This window comes from Oryzias latipes, chromosome 10, assembly GCF_002234675.1.
Source record: "Oryzias latipes chromosome 10, ASM223467v1".
Lineage (NCBI taxonomy): Eukaryota > Metazoa > Chordata > Actinopteri > Beloniformes > Adrianichthyidae > Oryzias > Oryzias latipes.
In genome coordinates, this window is record NC_019868.2 from 14,372,654 (window position 1) to 14,392,736 (window position 20,083).

The following is a 20,083-nucleotide window of genomic DNA, read 5'->3' on the forward strand; positions in this document are numbered from 1 at the left end:
CAATGCACATTCAATGGCCGTGCATTTTGTATGTAGAGCCAGAAAAAGGTCTCAAAATGTGTGTAAAGACATGTAAACGCAAGAATTTGGAACATGGAAGCCAGAAAAACGCATATTCGTGGTTTTACATATACTTTACATTGGAAGTGGCTGCTTGAGCACACGGGCAGTGTGAATGTAGCGACACGTGTTGAATATGCCCTAAGTAAATCTGTAATTTTTTGATATTTTACGTGATTTTCTATGAGCTTGATTTGGAATTTTTATTGAAAAATATCTTTGTTTTGCAGTACTAATTGCCTGAATGAAAAGTTTTTCATTCACATGTTTGCTCTTCTTATTCTGCTCCATCACAGGAAATAGTGTAATTCTGGAAATATGACAAGACACGTGTGTTGCTGCGGTCTTCCTGATTCTTCACACGCATGATAATTTATACTTAAGTGATTCAGCGTGGTGCCAGTTTCGCCCTGATTCAATGATGGTTTGCTCCAGCTATTTGTGCAGTTGGAAAGGTGATGGATATACAGAGAGTGATGAAAAAAAGGGAAAGAAGGAGGCAGGGAATGAGCCTCGATGAAAAAACAAAGAACGGAGAGGGAGGGGAGTCGCAGAGTGGAGGGGTGTGGGGAAAAAAGAGGCAGAGAGAGATAGGGAGGGAGTGAGAAAGGAAGGAGGAGCTCTGCAAAAAAACATAGTGAGAAAGCATGAAAGGGAGAGTGAACGAGAGAGTTTCTGGCGAGAGCAGCCATTGACAGAAAGGAGAAGAGGATGAGAGAAGGAAAGAGGGCAGAGGAGAGTGTGTGCACGTTCTAGTCGTCATCGCGTGTGACATAGACAGACAGACTTCAGCATCCAGACACACTTGTTTCCACGACGACAGTGGCAAACATGGGGGCTGTGGTGGGCACGCTGACATTGCAGACCAAGCAGAGGAGGCCATCCAGGGGTGAGGGATTGCTCACACACACAAACATACAACGATAAACACCATGCGTTTGCCACATGCATGCATGCCTATATATGTGCAGACAGAAACTTATGTGTTTTGAGAGATACGACAACTCACACCTCGGACAACGCATGCAAACTTCAGAGAAAGATTAATAATTGCTAGTGTTTCTGCTTTAAAATAATAATAAAAAATCTGGTTTAAAGACAAAACAACCAACAGGTGTTTCCAAAGCAGAATAAAGTGCAACTGTTTCTTCACCACAAAGTTGTAGCACAGAAATCCATCTGACCCTATTTTTTTGTTTGTTTTTCTGAAAGAAAGTGAGAGATAGAACCTTTCTATCCATGTCTGTGTGTGCCTGTACACGTGCCTGCCATCTTTGAATCCCAGTCCCCACGGATGCACAGAAACAGGGCTGTGTGTGCTTGTGTGAGGCGCTCTGTCTGTCTGGTCGTGCGTAGAGACGTAAGCGTGGTAAACACACACATGTTGAAGGTATTTGTCACTCTGCTCACACACTGGTTTTTCTGTTTTGCTGTTACCTTGGAAGCATGGTAGCCATGGCAACAAAAGATGTCTGATTTGGGGTGGGAGGGGTCGGTGGGAGTTTTGATGAGATCGGGGTATTCCTAAGTAAGTCAAAGCAACATGGAGGAGACAGACTAAGCGGGAGACAGGCGTGTCTGGAGGAGTGACGGAGTGCTGTTTGGTTTGGAAAACCTGTTGCTTTAGGGGATTTTCTTCCTGCTTCATCCCTAATTATAAAAATAAGTGAAGTGGCTGCTTAACTGAAAGGGTGCACTAAGATGAAGAACAGTGTGAAAACATTTGCTATTAATAGTGTACTGTCACTTTTGTCTCGAGGCTGAATGTTGTCAGCATTCAGTCTAAATGACACCCAGAGGAAGAACATATTTCTCATTCTTTATGGGCTCCTCCCAGTCCTCATTCTATGAGCTCCTCAGTTCACCAAAGCACTGAGCTAGCAAGGTGTAAATGTGTTCCTGTTCAATATAAACGAGGTTTCATAGATGACTTACACAGAAAACAGGATTTATTTTCAGACTTACAATTGTCCCGTGATACAATGAGAGGAATGGAGCAAAGCTCAAGCTATATGGCAATTGTTTAGGATTCTGCCATCGTGTCAGACTCTCCTCCGTTGCATTGGGTGCATGCTGGATTAGTGCGGCTGTAAATGTAAGCAGTATTTTTGCAGCGTTGCCGATAACTTGCCGGCACTGACAGCGGCGCTGACAGAGATACAGTGCTTGGCTGTAGTATTTTGGAGATTAAATTCCTACACAACTGATCCTCGGAGCACGGGCATAGAAGCGCCGTGCACAGAAAGGAGGATAGTCCGCCATTCTCTTAAAATTTTCTGTCCATGATAGCCCTCTTGCTAGTTCACTTTGTTTGTTATTTGCTTCCACTTGTTGACTTATTTGCTAGATTTTCTTTCTGTTGATCCACTCATGTCTATTTCCAGACAGGAGTGGCGGTGGGGGCCTCCACATTCACTCCCTGATGAATTTTTCGTCTCTTCCATTGCCTTCCTTGCTTAAGTCCTTATAGCCATGTTGCTGCAATCCTTATTTTCCCTCTTTTTCTTATCTGTCACTCTGCTTTCCTCCCTCAGCTTCTTTAAAGTCATGTTTTCAACACTTTTTTTTCGATCTTCTCTACTCTCCAGTGTTTCTTTCTCTTCTGCCTCTAGCTTCTCTCCACCCCCCTCCCTTTCTGTCTGTTCTTCACGCTTGTTTTTTCTTCATCTTACTTCCTCCACTTTCTCCTTCACATGTTGCCCCCTGTGTCTGCTCCTGGAGGCCTCCTCACAAAAACTCCTCTCCTCTGGTTCTTTGATGCCTCTGGTTCTTTCGCTCATTGGCTGCTTTTATCTGTCATCATCATCCAATAGTGTGTTCTTCAGTTTGTGTGTTTGCTTTTGTGCAGATTCCAGACATATATTTACTCAAAAATCTGTGTTGGTACGCTGCTCTGGGAATAAATAATCTGTGCTCGAGTGCTCAAACATCACACATACAGTCCTAACACACAGAAGTGCTAAGAAATGCTCAGAAACGACCTCAGCTCTTTATTTATCCTCCACGGGTTGTGGATGTGTAGTACGCAAGATGACGGTATGACAGGCCTTTCAGTGAACCACTAATGAACTGATCACTGCCTTTGACTATATGTCAGGAATGGGAGCTTCACAGCACAGTGCTTAAAAACTCTTCCTGTTTTTGGTGTTTTTAACATGTTCTTGTGACATTTGTCGTGATGGAGAACATATATAAAATGATTTAGCTTAAAATTATGTATTTGAATATTTCTTTAATTAAATTGTTATAAATCTGGAGCAGATAAAAAATGCCATTGATAAAAGCTTGTAAATGTGACGTAGGAGCTACAATTGGCAGGCCACAAGCTCTCAGCTCTGCTCCAATCGGATGAATCAACCTGCAAACAGATAGATCCACGTAGATCTTTATTTTCCTTATCCGAGCTGGCATCTGACTCAAAACTGTACGACTAGATAGCTTCGACATTGCTTATCATTGTTGTTGCGCCTGTAATGTTTGACTGGGGTTGTGAGGGGCTGTAAGCTAGTGAGAGTTAGTGTGAACAAAGGGATGATGGGATGTCAGGGCAGGTTTAGTGGGCACCAGCAGTCCTGCCCACAACTCGGAGGTGAATTTCTGATGAACTTCTTCTACTCTGCACAAACTTTGTCCTAGAAAATGACACAAATTTTTTATTTTGCCTAAAAATGGCATAATCATAATCATAATTAAAAGATCACTGGGAATGCTGTTACAACAGATCAAAAGATGATTAGAATGGGATTTTAAACGTCCAGGATGTACCTAATTTACAACAAACATTTATTTTCTGTAGAAACTTTGAACTTTTATTCATCGTAGGGGCTGCTTCAAACTCTAGGCCAGTGAAGCAGCAATTTTTCTACAAGAGTGAGCTGGAAGACAGACCCCGCTCCATTGCTGCCAGGATGAGTTTATGATAATTCAGATTATGCAAATTCTACTCTTGGGCAAGGATTACAAGACACAGTATGAAGAGGAAAAGCGGGAGTGTTGAGTGGTTCACTTGGGAGTTTGGCAGTGGAAAAAAAAGAAGATATGAAATTGAGACAGGAAGGAGGATTAAGCTGGAAACAGAAGAAGGGAAAATATGGTGAAGATGAAGAGAAGTGGTAAAAAACACTGAAAATTCTAAGCTATTAAATTTTACAATACAACAGATAAAATGAGGAGAGGCTAAAAAGAGAAATCTCCAGATTTCTTCCTGCCATCCAAACCAATAGTAAGAAGCATTGGAGTTGTGAAGAATCACGCTTACTAAGAAAAGCAAAACATCTACTGACTTATCTTTTTGTGGTAAAGATGAAAATGCTTACCACAAAGTTTTCTTTCATATTTACCAGTTATAAAAATATTGCATGTTTTTTTTAAACTATTAGGAAAAACATTTTTTAAAGAGGAATAAGTACTGGAAATTGACATTGTCCAAAAGAAATGCATGTTTAGGGTTTTCTGTTTGTTTTCAATTTCTTTTCCTCGCTATATTCAAATCCTATTTGCAATTAGGCTTTTCCTAATGGTTTACTCTTTCTAATTTGCCTTTTCCATTAAGCCTTTGTGCAACTATTTGGGCCTTGAGCCATGAAAACAGACAAACAGTTCATTTCATCTCCTTTAATGCAGCCAGCTGTCACACTACAGTGAGCCACTCTCTTTTCAAAGGTAGAGGCAGTCTTGGGACTCCAGTCTCGCCATTCATCAGTCATGGAGCGGTTACTTTCAAGGAGCTGAGATGATTTGTTTAGACTGCAACTGCTCAAGGCCCAAAGTGTCACACAAAAGCTAATTTAAAGGCAAATTAGAGAATGTAAAACTATTAGATCCAGCTGCTAATGGTTTGCAAAATTGCTGTGAGAAAAAACAGGAAATAGAAAAATAAAAATGTTCAGCGCTGTGCTCCCAGTTTCCTTCTTCTGCCAACAAAGTAATCCCCCAGCTTCTAGTGTGAGCTAACAAATATTTGTTTGTGTGCAAGAAGCCAGCATTTGTGCAAAATCTGCAGCAGTTTTCTTTGTTTTTTGTCTGCTTTCTTTAGGGCAGGTCTGGCCGACCTTGGTCCTACAGAGCCACAACCCTGCTTTTTTTTTTTCCAGCTCTCCGTTCAACTGCTTGATGCTGAATACCTAGTTTAGGTGTGTTCAGTCAGTAAGGATGTGGGATTGCCTCAGCCAGCTAATCAGGAGCAAACTGGGATGGCAGAGCTGGAAAACAAGCAGGGTGGTGGCTCTGGAAGACCAGGGTTTGCTTTGGAGGTCACCACCGAAAATCGTTTGCCTCCATCTAACTCTATTCTCTAAATCCTACTTGTTCCCACCTGCTAACCTCATTTCTTCCTTCTCTACAACCATGAACCTATTTTTGGCCTTCCTAAGCCTCTTTTTTTGATAGATCCCACCTTACCTTTTATGCACACAATTTCTGTTCCTCCTCTTAAAGTGTCCAACCCATCTCAGTTTCCTTCCCTGCATTTATTTCCAAAACATCTAACATGATCTGTTCCTCTGATGTATTCATTTATGATCCTATCCATCATCATCACTCACCTCTGCTAACTCCAGCGCTGCCTCATGTTTCTTTCTCAGCTTCACTGTCTCTCTAAACCAACAAGATGACTGCTCTCACCACAGTTTTCCACACCTTCCTTTCATTCTTGCTGATACTTTTTAGTTACACATCTCATCCGAAACCTTCCTTCACCTTCTCCTCATGACCACTTTCCATCACACTCTGTAGTTGTGGACTTTTGGTCCTACGAGCTTCAAATTCTCCTCCTTCTTCATCCCTGCTTTCTGTGACATCATCATTCTAATTTTTTACACACAGAAGCTCTACCACAGTGTCATTCAAGAACAAGAATAATTTTAAGTCAGGTTAGTTTTGTAATAGTGTACTGTTTTAAAACATAACATGGCTTGTTAACCAGAAGTATTAACTTTCATAGAAGTTGTATTCCCTGATGACTAAAAAACTAGAATATATAATAGAAATGTGGTCAAACAACACAGGTTTAGTAGTATTAGTTGTTGCCTAAATATCAAATTTATCCATGCTAACAGAAATGTAAAATTAAAAATACTTGTTTATGATGTGTATTAATTTAGTTAATAACCATCAAGGGTTTTGAAACTGGGTTTCATGGTGGCATAGTGTTTAGCGTTCTTGCCTTACTGCAAAGTCCTGGTGACTGCGACAGAGTAACTTCTGTACCCTGCCATTGCCCAACAGCAGCTGGGACAGATAGTAGGGATGCAGCAGGTTTAGAAAATAGATTAGTGGATGTTTTAAAATCCTCTGTAACAGTCTCCTCATTTCAAACGCCTTTTTGGATTTTCACTCTTGTTTCATCACTTGTCTTGTCCAAGAGGGTATTTTTTGTTGTTGCGGTTTGTTTTAGAAGATGCAAACACATTTTGAGTTCAGACAGAATCTGTTAGGCCAACATCTGCACCACATTACTGATTTCTTTGCATCTTTTATTCATCTTCATTTTTGCCATAATAATTCATCTTAAATGTAATAACCCAGGGGGGGTTTGGTGGTGCCTTAAATTTGTCTTCTCCTGCAAAGCGAAAACGGATCATTCCAGATCAGACCGGAACTAATTAAAGGGAATTCTGACTGCACTGTCAGAAATGCCTTTACTTTATGATGATGCAAATAGAACATTTTTAAAACTTTAACAACAATATTAAGCAGACTTATTACATTTAATATCTCACGTCTTTTTTAAAGTAAATCAGGTCAAATATGTTGTTCTCTCCATGAGGAAAGCAACCACAGGGCCTACATTTCTCTGAGGGCTCAAACAAGATCTCTAGCAAGTCTGCAGCTTCAAGCCCAGCATAGATCATGTCAAGTGTGCACTGTCAAATCCACCCATTTCAGATGCTGTCAAGCATTGCATTAGTCATTTTGTGGAATACCTCTATCCATCATAAAGAAACCAGTCACGTTTCACCTTGATAAACACGTTGCAGCTCCATCTTGTGGCTAAGTAAAAACAAATTAAACCTCTCAAATAGAATAAACAAAAGGAGAAGGATCTGTATTAAACAACAACGGCTGGTTTGATTAAGCTTCTAAGATATAAAACACATCAATTTTAAAGCTGTATATTTTTACTATGGGCGTTAATAATGAATTCGATCAGAAGTAAATTAAATTAAGGATATGATGCAGAAATATCTGATTAATGATTCATATAAGTATGGCTGTCGCATACTGTAAATCTTAATACTGGGCCTATGACAAAGACAAAAGAGGTTTACTTTGACCAGCAACTCCAGGAATATTGTGCGAGTTATCAAAACTGAAACTAAGTAAGTACAGCTGCTCACTTGAATAAACGCTACATATAAATACTTAATCAACCTCATCAAGTGACATTTACACAAATGAGCCTCTTATAAATATCTGGGAAATTAGATTACATGCTACTCTTCCCTAAATTAAATTGTCCTCAGCACCGCTGCTTAATTCCACAACGGTAAATAAAACAGACTTGCAATTTACATCTCTGTGGGAAACCTCATGATGCAACGGAGCCCCCTGTAGTCTGTAGTTCAGGGGATGCACTGGAGTTTGCTTGGCAATCACAGCTCTCTTTGTATTAAAGCTTCACGCGTGTGGCAGCACTATTAGCAAGAGGAAGATTATTCGTTTTATTGTAATATCATTTTCCACTGCTACTACAATACATCTCCAAAAATCTGTTGTTATTGTCAATGCTGATAGAGGGTGTTTCTTTTATGGTAGTAGACAGATGTGTGAGATATCTTCATCCCCTTATGAGCAATAATGGAAAAAAGAGCAAATGACTTGAGGAAACATTGAACATAAATCTCTTGTGAAGGTTTTACTCTGCACCGTACATATTCCAGATTTCCAGTCTTTAAAGCATCCCTTGATTTTTTTTAAAGGAACAGAACTTATCCATGCACATCTTAAGCTTGGTCCTAACAGGAAAGCAAAGAGGAAAAAAACAACATCTGAATGATACTTGTAGAAATCAGCACTGGAGATGAAACTTGCAGCATTTATGAAGCATGTCTGTGCAGAAGCATGCTTGACTGTAGTTTCTCCGTTCCTTATTATCAATGGGCAAGGTGGACCTGTTAATGATCTGCTTGTCTTTTTTACGTTCTACTATCGAGTTTACAGAGGAACAGTCGCTTCTCCCCCGAGGCTACTCATAAATTAGTCAAATAATTCTCATCTCACCTCATAACTGAAAGGCTTTAAGACAGTCTTCTAGAAATGAATAGCTAATTAAGATGTTCCATGCTCTTTTTGGTATTTTAATGATCTTGTTAATGTTCCTGCTTTTTTGTCACTTTTAGAAAAATTTTACTTAATAATCTGCTTATAAATTGTTTTTTATGATTATTTTCCTCCTTTGTTCTGTTTCCAAGGTTACAAGCTTAGACCCATATATCTATAAATGAAGGGATTGGTTTACATTTGGTCAACAGGTTACTGTCTTTTGTTGGGGACATGTTGTTAGTAATCACCTGTCTGTGCTGGTTTCTGCTGCCACCTGCTGGAAATGATGTCTTCAAGCTTAAACCAACACGAGTTTTTTTGTAAACATTAATGTGCTACATTTACACCTCAGTTTATAGTGATTGTAATTACTTTTCAAAATGTTTCATAGCTGCAGCTATGAATATACATAAAAGTGATGTTTATGATGTAAAGTTTCATCAAAAGGCTTGAATTTAACTTTCTGGTTTTAGAGGTGAGTGCATTGCATATATGTGAGCCTATTAAGTGCTGATAAACGCTCCCAAATGTATACTTTTGAACAAAAAGAAGGTGAGTTTATCATATTGCAGAGTTCTTGGAGGAGGCCATTGAACTGAACCCCTGTCCCAGACAGAGATTGTAACCCAACAAGGTTGTGAAGGATGCAGAGAAAGACACAAATGAGTTAGTGGGATCAGGAAGAGGTCAGGACACAAGAGACATGCCTGAGGGGGTGATGAGATGGGGGGATAAAAAGAGATGAAGAAGCACAGATGGGTGCAGGTCTCACATTTGGAAGAAGCAGGACGTTCAGTGTTTAGAACCATGAAAGAGGGGAGCTGTTTGAGGAGACGATCACTGACTGTGTTTTGACAAAGGTCTGCTTTTGAAAGCAGTATAATATTTAAAATAGGCAGAAAAGGTGACCAGAAGGACAACTAATCCAGAGTAATAGAAGAAACAACTGCTATGGAGGGAGAGGAGCAGAGCGAGAACACTTTGCAGACTATAGTCATTGTTTTGTTGGGCTGTTTGGCTGTCAAAATGCTGCACCTGCTGGGAGTCATCACTGTTAAGGGTGAGTCTTTATCATTTCAGTCTACAAAATAATGAACTGCGTGGGGAAAAGAGCTGTTAGTTTTAAAAGTGACCAGTAATAGAGTGACCATTCACCATCATTTTATTTTGTAAAGTTAGCCCTTCGAGCACAAGACATCTTGTTCTGAGATGCATTCAATTCCATTTCTCAGACTGACTAAATTTTACAATAATTATTCTGATTTATAAGTGTTTTGGAGTACCTTTTAATAAAAGCTGCTTGGAGAAAATTCTTTCTTGTACGTCTTTAAAAAGTGTGATGTTTTTGATATAGGACCTTCTACTCAGCCGTGATCAGGATTTCTGCTTCTCTGTATCCTCAGAGACTTCACACAGATACTGCTGGAGTATAAGTCTCACCTTTTGTAGTTTGGTGTGTTTGCCATGTATGCATAATGTGTGTTTTATTTATTTATTTTTTACTGTTGACTGGTGTGTATAAACAGAATTTGAAAGCATTTCCATGATTGTACTCTAAAGCAGCTGTTAGTTTAATCATACCAGAAGACAAGCAGAGACATTCAAGCACATTTTTTGTACATTATTATAATTTTTATATGTTGTTATTCAGAATAAAATGTACAATAAAACACTGCATTAAACCTGAAAAAGATTCTGACCAATATTATAACAGCAAAGTCAAGCTGCGCAGTAAAACATCAAGTTTGACCTGGTGATTCACTGAAAGGACAGAACCGAGGAGGCGCTGGTGTAATGAGGCCTAACAAAGCACTAATGGGTTTTGCCACACAGATAAAAGTGTCTCCCTTTTAAATTGCTCATGTTTCAAAGTATCCATTGCACAGGACAGTGTGAACTTTACACTCTGGTCTTTGTGTCGTGTTGCTGATCGTTTCACTTTCAGATTAATTTGAACAACAACGTTGAGAAGAGTGAGGAAACTGCAGTCGACCATCACGCAGTCCAATTTAATGGAACTCAGCTGGCAAATATGTCTGATACTTGTATAAATATAAAACACCATTATTTATCTGTTGTCTTCCAGCTTGTTACTATTTAAGATAATCACTTCATTATATTCTGAATTTAAACCAGTGCTTCGTTTGAATTGTGTGCAGGTAATTAACAGTATGATGTCACTTGAATGATGGAAGGATGGCTCAATAGATGGCGGCTGTTTGACTTCACTGTTTAATGCACACTCCAGGTTCTGAAAGTGTGAGCCTGAGTCAAGGATGTGTCCCTTTTCCCCTCCCCTGCAGCGATGAGAGGAATGCCTTGTTAATGATGGAGCTGCTCATCCGACCTCTAACGCTCCACACCTTCATCTGTCCCCCTTTTCTTATTCAAATTCAACTTAATTTGTCTATAGCACTTTTGCTGTTACAAAGCATCTCAAGGTGCTTTCCATAATAAAATAAATAATTGTAAGATTTAAAAACACAGTAGTTAAAAAAGCAAACATAGTGTAAAATAAATAAAAACCCAACACACATACACACCCCATAAGTAAAATCAACATAAATAATTAATAAAATATATAAAATCAAGCTAAACATGTGGACACGTTAAAACGGCGTAAAAGCTATACTAAAAAAAAGTATTTTGTTCATTATACTTTTTGGTGTATCTTTTATGTCATTCATTTTAATACATTTTTCTTCCCTTTTTTTTTTCTTTTTAGATAATGCTGACGATGACTTCGAGATGACTGTAGTCTGCCATCGACCAGAAGGCCTGGACAAACTGGAAGCGCAGACCAACTTTAATAAAAGGGAGCTCCAAGTTCTCTACAGAGGCTTCAAGAATGTAAGAGACTATTCATTTGTTATTTACTAACCTATAAAAGCTGTACAAGTCAGAATTATCTAATCTTATTTCTAAAACACCTGTTTTAATGCTGAGGTTGTCTCAAAACATGATGCAAAAAGTGAGAGCACTCAAACTGAGAGATTATTTACAATTTTTTTAATCCAGTTGAGCCGTTTACTTTAAATTTGTCTTGACTGTAGTATTAGACTAAATATGTAAACAATAAGAGAGAGTTTTTGATATGATCCCCACACTGAGCAAGTAAAGGGCGACAGAGGAGAGGAAATCTCCTTCTAAATGGAAAATTAGGAAGAAACTTCCATCAGATTCAGTCAGTGAGACTCAGCGACCATCTGCCATTGGAGTGTAAGAGGAAAGGAAAAAGACACGTTACAAAAAAAAACTCAAATCTGGAACATCAGTTGCAGATTTGAGAAAACAGGAAGCATGCAAACACAAAATTGTTTTTAAAAACTTTTGTTTAAAAGATAAAAGAGAAATGTTAGTGACTGCAACAAGGAAAGAACAGGATGAACTTCCAATCCCTTCAACAATTTTTATAAGAAGATGTTAGTCATTTCAACACTGAGCAGTAAACAGGCACAAGTCTCTTATAGCAAAAAATAAATTAGTTAGTTACTGCAACAGAAGGAGAAGATAAAGAAAACAAAAACACAACTAAACAACAAGAATCCAAAAATATTAAAGGATATAAGTATAGGAAACAGTTTATTATTTTCTGCAGGATTGTCCCTCAAGTGAGTATAGTAATACCACATGTTTTTCTTCATCCAGCAATAATTACTCATTTAAGGAACAATTGCTGCTGTTATAGATGCTAAAACTTTATCTTTGTTGTGAATTTTATTCATTCATGATGCAAAACGGAAAATATTTGGTACATCTGGTCTGTCATTCTCACTTCAAAATCCGGATTTCCCAATCCAAACTGGTTTAGAAAGTAAGAAAAAGAAAGGAAAAAAACCCACTAAAGTAGGTTTATTTAAAAAAATCGGAAACCTCAATTAAAGTAAGCACGCACAATTGAAATTGCATGAAATAATCGCGATAATGCCGGTCACCACCAGGGTTGTGTCAGGAAGGGAATCTGGGCGTAAAAACTCTCTACCAAACCCTGTGTGCAAATCAGTTCAACTGATTGACTGTAGGCAACCCCTGACAGGTCATGTGGCAAAGTGAAGACAAGACAAACACTAAAAGAAAATTGGTCAGAAATGTTCATGAAAGTTTGTGACAAGCATAACATTTTGTAACAGTCACCACTACAATAGTTTGAATCTAATGTAATCTTCTGAACTCTTCATCAGATCTTCTTGCTGTTTTTCCTCATCGTCTTTCTATGTTTTCTGTCTCTCCAGGAGTGTCCGAGTGGTGCTGTGAATGAGGACACCTTCAAGCAAATATACTCACAGTTCTTCCCACATGGAGGTAAACATAATGTGTTAGTGGGATTTTCTTGTCTTTGCCTTGACCTGCAATATAACCTTTCTGTTTTTTTTCTTTTGTCAGACAAGTGGACGGATAAATCCTGTAGTTAACCTTCACGTGTTTCACCTTCTGACCTGTAGTCTTCCTCAGAACATCTGCCAAGATGCGCCACAATAAACTGTGAAGTAATGTTCACACCGCCATCTGGAACGCACGTTCAAGTGACCTCTTTCAAGGAAAAGTCTATGAAAATGGGCATATCTGTCCGTTTAATGGACGTTCGTTTTGTACATTGAGCCTAAAAATGATCCTACAAACTCATGTTAACATCCGTTTTCGGAGACTTTTAATTGGAAGTGGACGCTTGAGAGCATTTTGCTGAAGGTGGTTTGAAGGTTTGGTCACTTGGACACACCCATTACAAACTGCTGATAGCGACCTGATGAAAGTTGCTAACTTTTCTGAGGAAGACTGCAGGACAGCAGTTGAAAAATGTTGAGATAAAATGCATCTTTATCCTTCCACGTATCGGACAAAAAAAAGTACATTTAACATGGAGAACAAGGAGAACTTGATTCTTTTCTCTGTTACTGCAGATGCCAGCACTTATGCGCACTACCTGTTCAATGCATTTGATACAGGACACACAGGATCCATAAAGTTTGAGGTTAGGTCAATTTTCTTTGTACTGTCTGCCCCCAAACACATTTACCTGCTGTTTCGTCTGGTTTCCTACCGTTTGATTCTTCCTTCATCAGGACTTTGTGACAGCTCTGTCCATCCTGCTGAGGGGCTCCGTCACAGAAAAGCTCCAGTGGACTTTCAACCTCTATGACATTAACAGAGATGGTTATATTAACAAAGAGGTGAGTTTCACCATTTTTTTATTTTTTTATTATTCTTTTTAGTCAGCTTGACATTGTGTTTCTACTATTGTACATCTGCCGTTTCACAGGAAATGATGGACATTGTTCGAGCAATATATGACATGATGGGGAAGTTTACCTACCCTGTCTTGAAGACGGATGCTCCCAAACAGCATGTGGACGCTTTCTTTCAGGTACCAGTTTTATTTTCATGTCCTTCAGTCATTGAAGTTGAATCAAATATATTGTTAGGAATGGTGTGTGTGTATTCTTTCAAAGGAAATATGTCAGTGTTGCCACATGTGCCTCTAATTGCAGAAAATGGACAAAAACAGAGATGGTGTTGTCACACTTGATGAATTCATCCTTTCATGTCAAGAGGTACAATTGTTTTTATTTGTTATAGTTAAACCAATAGGTCTGCATTGCTATTAAAAAGGACTGTTCCTTCCACGAATCAGAAAAAAGGTTGTTGATGCCTTTGGCATCACTGACATGCTTTGACAAATTCAAGAGTGTGTATTTAAAAACTGGCACAATCAAGACAATCAATCAAAACTCTTTTACTCTCTCCATGTTAATACCCTTCTGTCTTCATATGTCTCATTATTTCAGCTGTTAATTAGATCTTTAGAATGTGTTGCCATTAGTCTAAAAGGCTAAGACAATATTGGCTTCTACTGCCCCCTAGTGGACAGTAAAATAATGGCATCAAACATCTCTGATAACCAGCTCTCATTTCTTCTTTGCACAGGATGAAAACATCATGAGATCTCTACAACTCTTTGAAAATGTCATCTAGAGAACAAACATGGCTGATATGGACAGATAGATGAAAGCACACTGGGAAGAGACGAGGAATAGAAGAAGATGAAATGAGAGAAAACCAAACTGCAAAAAAGGAACAACTTGTGACAAACGAAATCAAGAGAACCGAGACAAGCACCTGCTCAGATAACCGTACAGATAGCATCTATCGGTTACAAATCAATGATTAAAGGTTTTTTAAAGGCTTTGGAAAATTTCCTTTAGACTTCAGATGATCTTTCCGTGACTGTCTACCTCGTCCCTATCTCCTTTGTTTGTTGGTGTTGTGGCCGTTTCCTGCTGTCCAGAACTGTGTGAGCCCTTATGGCGATGCGTAACTAAATTCTCTGTCTCTGTTGGGTCAACTGTCATCAAGCAGGACTGACATTCTAACGTGTAACGCACAAATGGAACTCTTTGCACTCTTTGCTCATTAACTGCTGAAAAAAATCCATTACAAATCCTCTGTGATAAATGATGCGCAAAAAGAATACCGTGGATCATTTTGGATGAAATCCCACGGCTTGTTTCTGCAAGACATCAGATTACATCAGCGAATCTGGATCTGAGTGCGAAATGTTTTACACAAACACAAAGCTGTAAAGGTTTGCAGAAATGAGCTCAGCCAGTTTCTAAGTGTTCTTGACTCCTGCTGTGTTTCTGTGTTAATCTGTGAATGTTGTAAAGAACCCGACTGAAGATATTTAACTGTTGCTTTTGTGGCTTCTTCTCCTCTTGTCTTCGATCACTTGTGTCTGTCTGTGTGTTTCTGTTTCTGACTGTCCTCTCTGATTAGATTTAACGCTGTAATCACTTAAAGTGACCCTAAATGTTGATTTTTTTTTTTTATTTAAAAGAAAGAGGGAGAATACAGGGAATTAACGCAGGCATGTGCATGAGTTTATATGTGTGTCCAGATGACAGAAGGCTATGTTTAGTCTCAAAATGTTGTGTAGTTTTGCAGTTTGTCCATGAGGTCAGGGAGGACTGCATTTTGACCCAGAGTTCTGACTTCATCTCTGTCTGCTAAAAGGGATTCGACTCAGAGCAACCAACATTTCACTGTGAGAGCCAGATGCTGGGAGGCGATGAATGAAAACTGGAGAGAAGACCTTATCACTGAATTTGGAGGAAAGGAAGCCATGTTTTCAAAGAGAGCCATTCTAAGGATTGGGCAAAACTAAAATTGATGCTGTCATTCACTGTGTTATACCAATAATAATGATAATAATAGTAAAAAAAAACTGTGTTGCAGCTCTTCTTAATTGTACCCAGACAAGCCAACAGTCAGAAAGACAGATGGGTAGACAGACATACAGACAGACACTTAAAACCATCAGAATTAAAAGTATGTGTGTATTGAAATATTGTATAAAATCATTATATTTATCAATAAACTTTTCAAGAAATTAACTCATGCTGGCTACTTTCAAACATTGTTACGTCATACACTTTTTCATTTGTGCCTCATAACTTAAAAACTTTTATTTTTTTTGCACATCGGAAAGAGGATGAGCATAAAAGAATCACAACAACTTCTTGAACTTCTATTTACAAATGTACAGAGATTTTACAAAAAGAGTTTGTGCCTTGATGTAAAAACCAATAATTTAAGTAACATGCATCAATCCCATCATAGCCTTCCTTATTTTCATCTTATTATTCATTTCTTTTACTGCTCAAAATAACATTTTTTTCACGTAATGCATTACTCTGGCTATCATTTGAGAGGGGTTTTGTGGAAACATGTGCAAGAGAATTTCAGGGTTTCTCTTAAATATATTTTTGTGGAATTTAGATTTCATTTATAACCACCAAACTAATGAAAAAGATCCAGATAATTTCTTCAGTATTCATATAAAATATAATGAACACACACCAAAGCATGTACTCTGCTGTGAAGATGGTTTTCATCAGTATTGTTTCCAGCTCCAACTGTAGCTTTCACAGAATAAAAGATTTTGTATTAGTGAAGAATTAATCGCAACACTCAGTTGAAGAACAACCTGTCCTCTTATTCTAATAAAAAGAATAAGAACAAGCAGAGGACATTTAAAGGATCACATGGAATTTAATAACAAGTTTGTCTGAGATCCATTTTTAAGATGGGAAATTGTTCTGAAGGACAGAACAATTTTCTGTCACACTCACCAACAATTCACGTCCATCTCACGAACCCACTTAAATGGGAGTGACCATTTGTGGCCACATCATTACAGCAACAATGAAACCAAGTCCCACTGTCCTCTTTGCATTTATATGCCCTCCATGCAGTCAAAGCGTGTGCTCCTCATTCCCTGTCTTCGGCCCACGGTTGGAGGTTCTGCAGCGCGTACAGGGAGGAGTTGTGCGCGCACAGCGGGTCCGACACCGCTGATTCGCTAAGGGATTTCTGGAGGGCGGACTGCTGCAGCTGCAGGATGAGGCGATTGGCCTGCTGACGCTCCGCCTCCCTTTCCTCTGCTGTCTGTCTCCTGAAAGACGGTGCGATGATGAAAATGAAACTTTTAGAAATTCATTAAATGTGGCTTCATATCAAGCAAAACGAACAGAAATTTAATAAAACCAATGCGCGTAAAAGTGGAAGCTTGTGCGTAAATACTCTCAATTTTGATTCTAAGCTCAAAAGTTAAAAGACGTATACAAGAAAAATAAATATGAAGACAGAAGTGTTTAATTATAATATAATTTCAGCTTCAAAAATATTTGTTTGAGTAAAAATTGTTGTCATTTCAAATACGAATAGATTCATTAACAACAAACATTTTATAGTATTTTACGCATGAGGTGTAGCTGAAAAATAAGACAAATGGCCTCAAACAAAATCTGCATGCAAAATGTTTATGTTTGTTTTAAATTAAGACATATATTTCATCTTTTTCTGTTTCGTGAGGATGATCTGCTCAATAGTAACCGTGCGTCTCCATAATTTTTATAATCAAGACGTTCAAAAGTAAAATTCTATAGATTGCCTAAGCAAAGTATTCTGAAACCCAGATGTCCTACAAATATAACGTTCTGAATCTGTACCGACCTCCATTTGGTCCTCCGGTTCTGAAACCAGGTCTTGACCTGCGCGTCTGTCATCTTCAGACTCTTAGCCAGAGCTGCCCGCTCGGCGCTGGCCAGGTACTTCTGCCGGTGAAAACGTTTCTCCAGCTCGCAGATCTGGACTCGGGAAAAAGAGGTTCTAGGCTTTTTCCGTTTGGGAGGAGTCCGGTTCTGATACGGGTGTCCTATCCGACGCGTAACGGCAAACGGTACCAGAGCCGCTGCAGGGGAAAAAAGAATAAGAGGGAGGCAAGTCAGGTCTGAAAACATTTCTCATTAAGATTAAAGTTTGACCATGAAGGTCAAATTTGAGGATCTGACACTTTTACACACATAAAACACAGTTGAGAGAATTTTCCAAATAAATTTGGCCAGAGAGAGAAACAATATCAGTGAGAAGAAAGAAAACAATCTTGGGGGTTTGAACTTTACATTTCTAACTCAGGTAATAAGGTGACAGCAGGCCTTTTAAGCTCTTAATACACATTATTATTAATATCCATAAAATGTATTACAGGTCTGAAAATATATTTTTAACTTTGATACTTTTCATTCAAATTTTCATTAAATCACTTCAAATTATTTTTCTCTTTCACTTGTAAAAAAAATAATTTACCAGGAACTGCTGTTCGTATTTTTCATTTCGTTTAATATTGAGTCATATTTTTAAAATATTTCCACCACGGCAATAAATTCAAGCAGAAAGCGTTTAGCTGAGCAGTGGAGTCTTTCCAACATGATGGTTTTTTATTCGTTTATTCAGAATTGAAAAACACAAGTCCCAAAAGATGAGAAGAAGACTGGAGTTTGGTTATATTCTGAGAAATAAGTGATTACCTGAAGATGTAAAGTAGTGTTTTGTGTGTCTTAAAAATTAATTTGAGCTCAAAGTAGATCCAACCAAGTTTCACCCGACTGTAAAAAGGCTGGCAGGTTTTTTTTTTCTTTCCGTTGCTATTGAAAAAAAAAGTTATAATCGGCATGATGCTCTAAAATATTCACGAGAGAACTTTTCTTGCTCTCCCACCTGGCCTACCTGATATCCTGTCTTTTGCGAACCTGTTTCCTATCCAGGGGAAGCACAGCCCTCCAAAGCCAGGAACAGCGTTCTGGACGGGAGCTGGGGGTCCCGGCGCTGTCACGGGTCTGTGGGCTGGTACTCTTATGACTCCCCGGCTGCCCAGACTCCTGCCCTCTCCGTATGAATCTGAAGCTTCCACTTGAGGCATTATGCCGGACAGGGAGATTGACAGCGCAGTGTATGAGGGCGCGTTGGCCCCCGCCGGGCTTCCTAAACTGTAATAAACGTCTCCGCTGCTCAGATCGGATCCACTGAGTCTTCTCGGCGTGCGCCCGCTCTCCGGCTCCGTTCCGCCTCCCAGAATCTGGTCGATGCCGAAGCTAATGGGCTCGTGGTGGACTGGTTTTGGAGGGGGGCTCGGTGCACTCGGTTCTTGCTCCATCCTTCGATTTATAGACACAAGGATGCGAAAATTGTACGGGATATTTTAAGGAGGACTGACAGGAGAGTCAAACTGAACGAAAAGTCATCATTAGAAGAACCTCCATTGCTGTCCACCCGTGAGGTCCTGAATCAGCGCGTCCCCGTTGTCTCTGTCGGGCCTCTTCGTGGGGACTGGGTCCTCTCCACAGGCTGTGCTGAAAGTTTGATGGGCGTTTGGAGAGATGTGACGCTCTGTCCTCCCCTCAGCGCGTCAAAACGCTCCGTCTAGCAGCTCCTTCCTTCCTCCATCCCTCTCCACGTTTCATTGGCTGGCACAGGAGTGACTGATTGAATGTTGGTGGGGGTAGGCCCACGATTAGGCACAATAATCAAGATTTCCCATAACTACGGGTGTCAGCAAGTTATATATATGGTAAGATATGGCATCTTCAGGCCGTTCGAGTGAGTCAGTGCTTCATTTAATGTTTTCTTGTAAGTCTAATAGAGAGTGAGGAGCGTGCTTTAACTCAGAGGACATTTACATGACACATGGAGAGAAAGAGCAATTCTCCTTGCTGCTCAGCCGTGATTGTTCTCGTTAGAGCCAAACGGCGCTTTAGCAGCTCTGACAATATGTTACGCACACACTTTGATGAGGTTTTTTTTTATCATGTGAAAAAGGCTTCAGATGAAAAAAAAACCCACAACCACCAGTTTTAATTAATGCCCTTTCTAATTCTGAATTTTCCGGGTACAGATGCAGTGTCTCAAACATTTGAGTTTGTAATGTCTGACACGAAATTCAAAGGGAAATTGACTGAAAAAGGAGTAAAAGAAGCAAAAGAGAGCAAAATGTTGGTTACATTTCTTTTTGGAAGTCGATCTTATTCATTTTAGCTTTGGGATTTAACATGTAAACATATTTTTCGATTTTATTCGTTCATTTAAACTGCGAGCATTTTAAAATTCCGCAGCATAAATGTCAGCCTCTTGAAATAAAGGCTCCAATAATTATAGTAATTTTTGTTAAACACTTGAACAGACGATTAGACCAACTGAGATGTGGAAAAGTATTTAAATTAAGCATATTTTCATTAGGTCTAAAGACGACAATTAGTTGCGTAATTGCGCACAGAAAGTGCCTTACGTGACAACCATAACAGTCCTATAAGGACTGCAGCTGCGTTGAGCACTGGCAGAGTCACCAACACCTATTGAGCTTGGCAAACCCTTTGCGTGGCCTTATTTGTTTCTGGTAGCCAGTGCCACATTAAATGACCTGACAAGGGAA

At 39.2% G+C, this 20,083-nt stretch overlaps 2 protein-coding genes across 4 annotated transcripts in view; one reads left to right on the forward strand and one right to left on the reverse strand.

Moving 5' to 3' along the window:
* The window catches only part of kcnip1 (potassium voltage-gated channel interacting protein 1), a 36,431-nt gene extending 20,721 nt beyond the window's left edge, over nt 1-15,710 (forward strand). For 2 of the 3 annotated variants that reach the window (XM_020706556.2, XM_004073250.3), the window contains exons 2-8: nt 11,048-11,172; nt 12,555-12,624; nt 13,221-13,291; nt 13,383-13,490; nt 13,580-13,684; nt 13,809-13,871; nt 14,245-15,710. In XM_020706556.2, coding sequence (XP_020562215.1) covers nt 11,048-11,172; nt 12,555-12,624; nt 13,221-13,291; nt 13,383-13,490; nt 13,580-13,684; nt 13,809-13,871; nt 14,245-14,292 — 590 coding nt within the window. In that variant the 3' untranslated portion in view covers nt 14,293-15,710. Of the gene's footprint in view, nt 1-685; nt 950-11,047; nt 11,173-12,554; nt 12,625-13,220; nt 13,292-13,382; nt 13,491-13,579; nt 13,685-13,808; nt 13,872-14,244 lie in introns of those variants that run through there. The other variant, XM_011480124.3, reaches the window with a different exon arrangement.
* tlx3 (T cell leukemia homeobox 3) lies at nt 15,326-19,230 on the reverse strand. Its single transcript, XM_020706555.2, has 3 exons — nt 18,385-19,230; nt 17,332-17,569; nt 15,326-16,771 (listed from the first exon to the last, which is right to left on the reverse strand). Exons 1-3 carry the CDS (start codon nt 18,809-18,811, stop codon nt 16,588-16,590), a joined length of 849 nt encoding a protein of 282 aa, XP_020562214.1. The 5' UTR covers nt 18,812-19,230; the 3' UTR covers nt 15,326-16,587.
* Between the last annotated feature and the right edge of the window lie 853 nt (nt 19,231-20,083).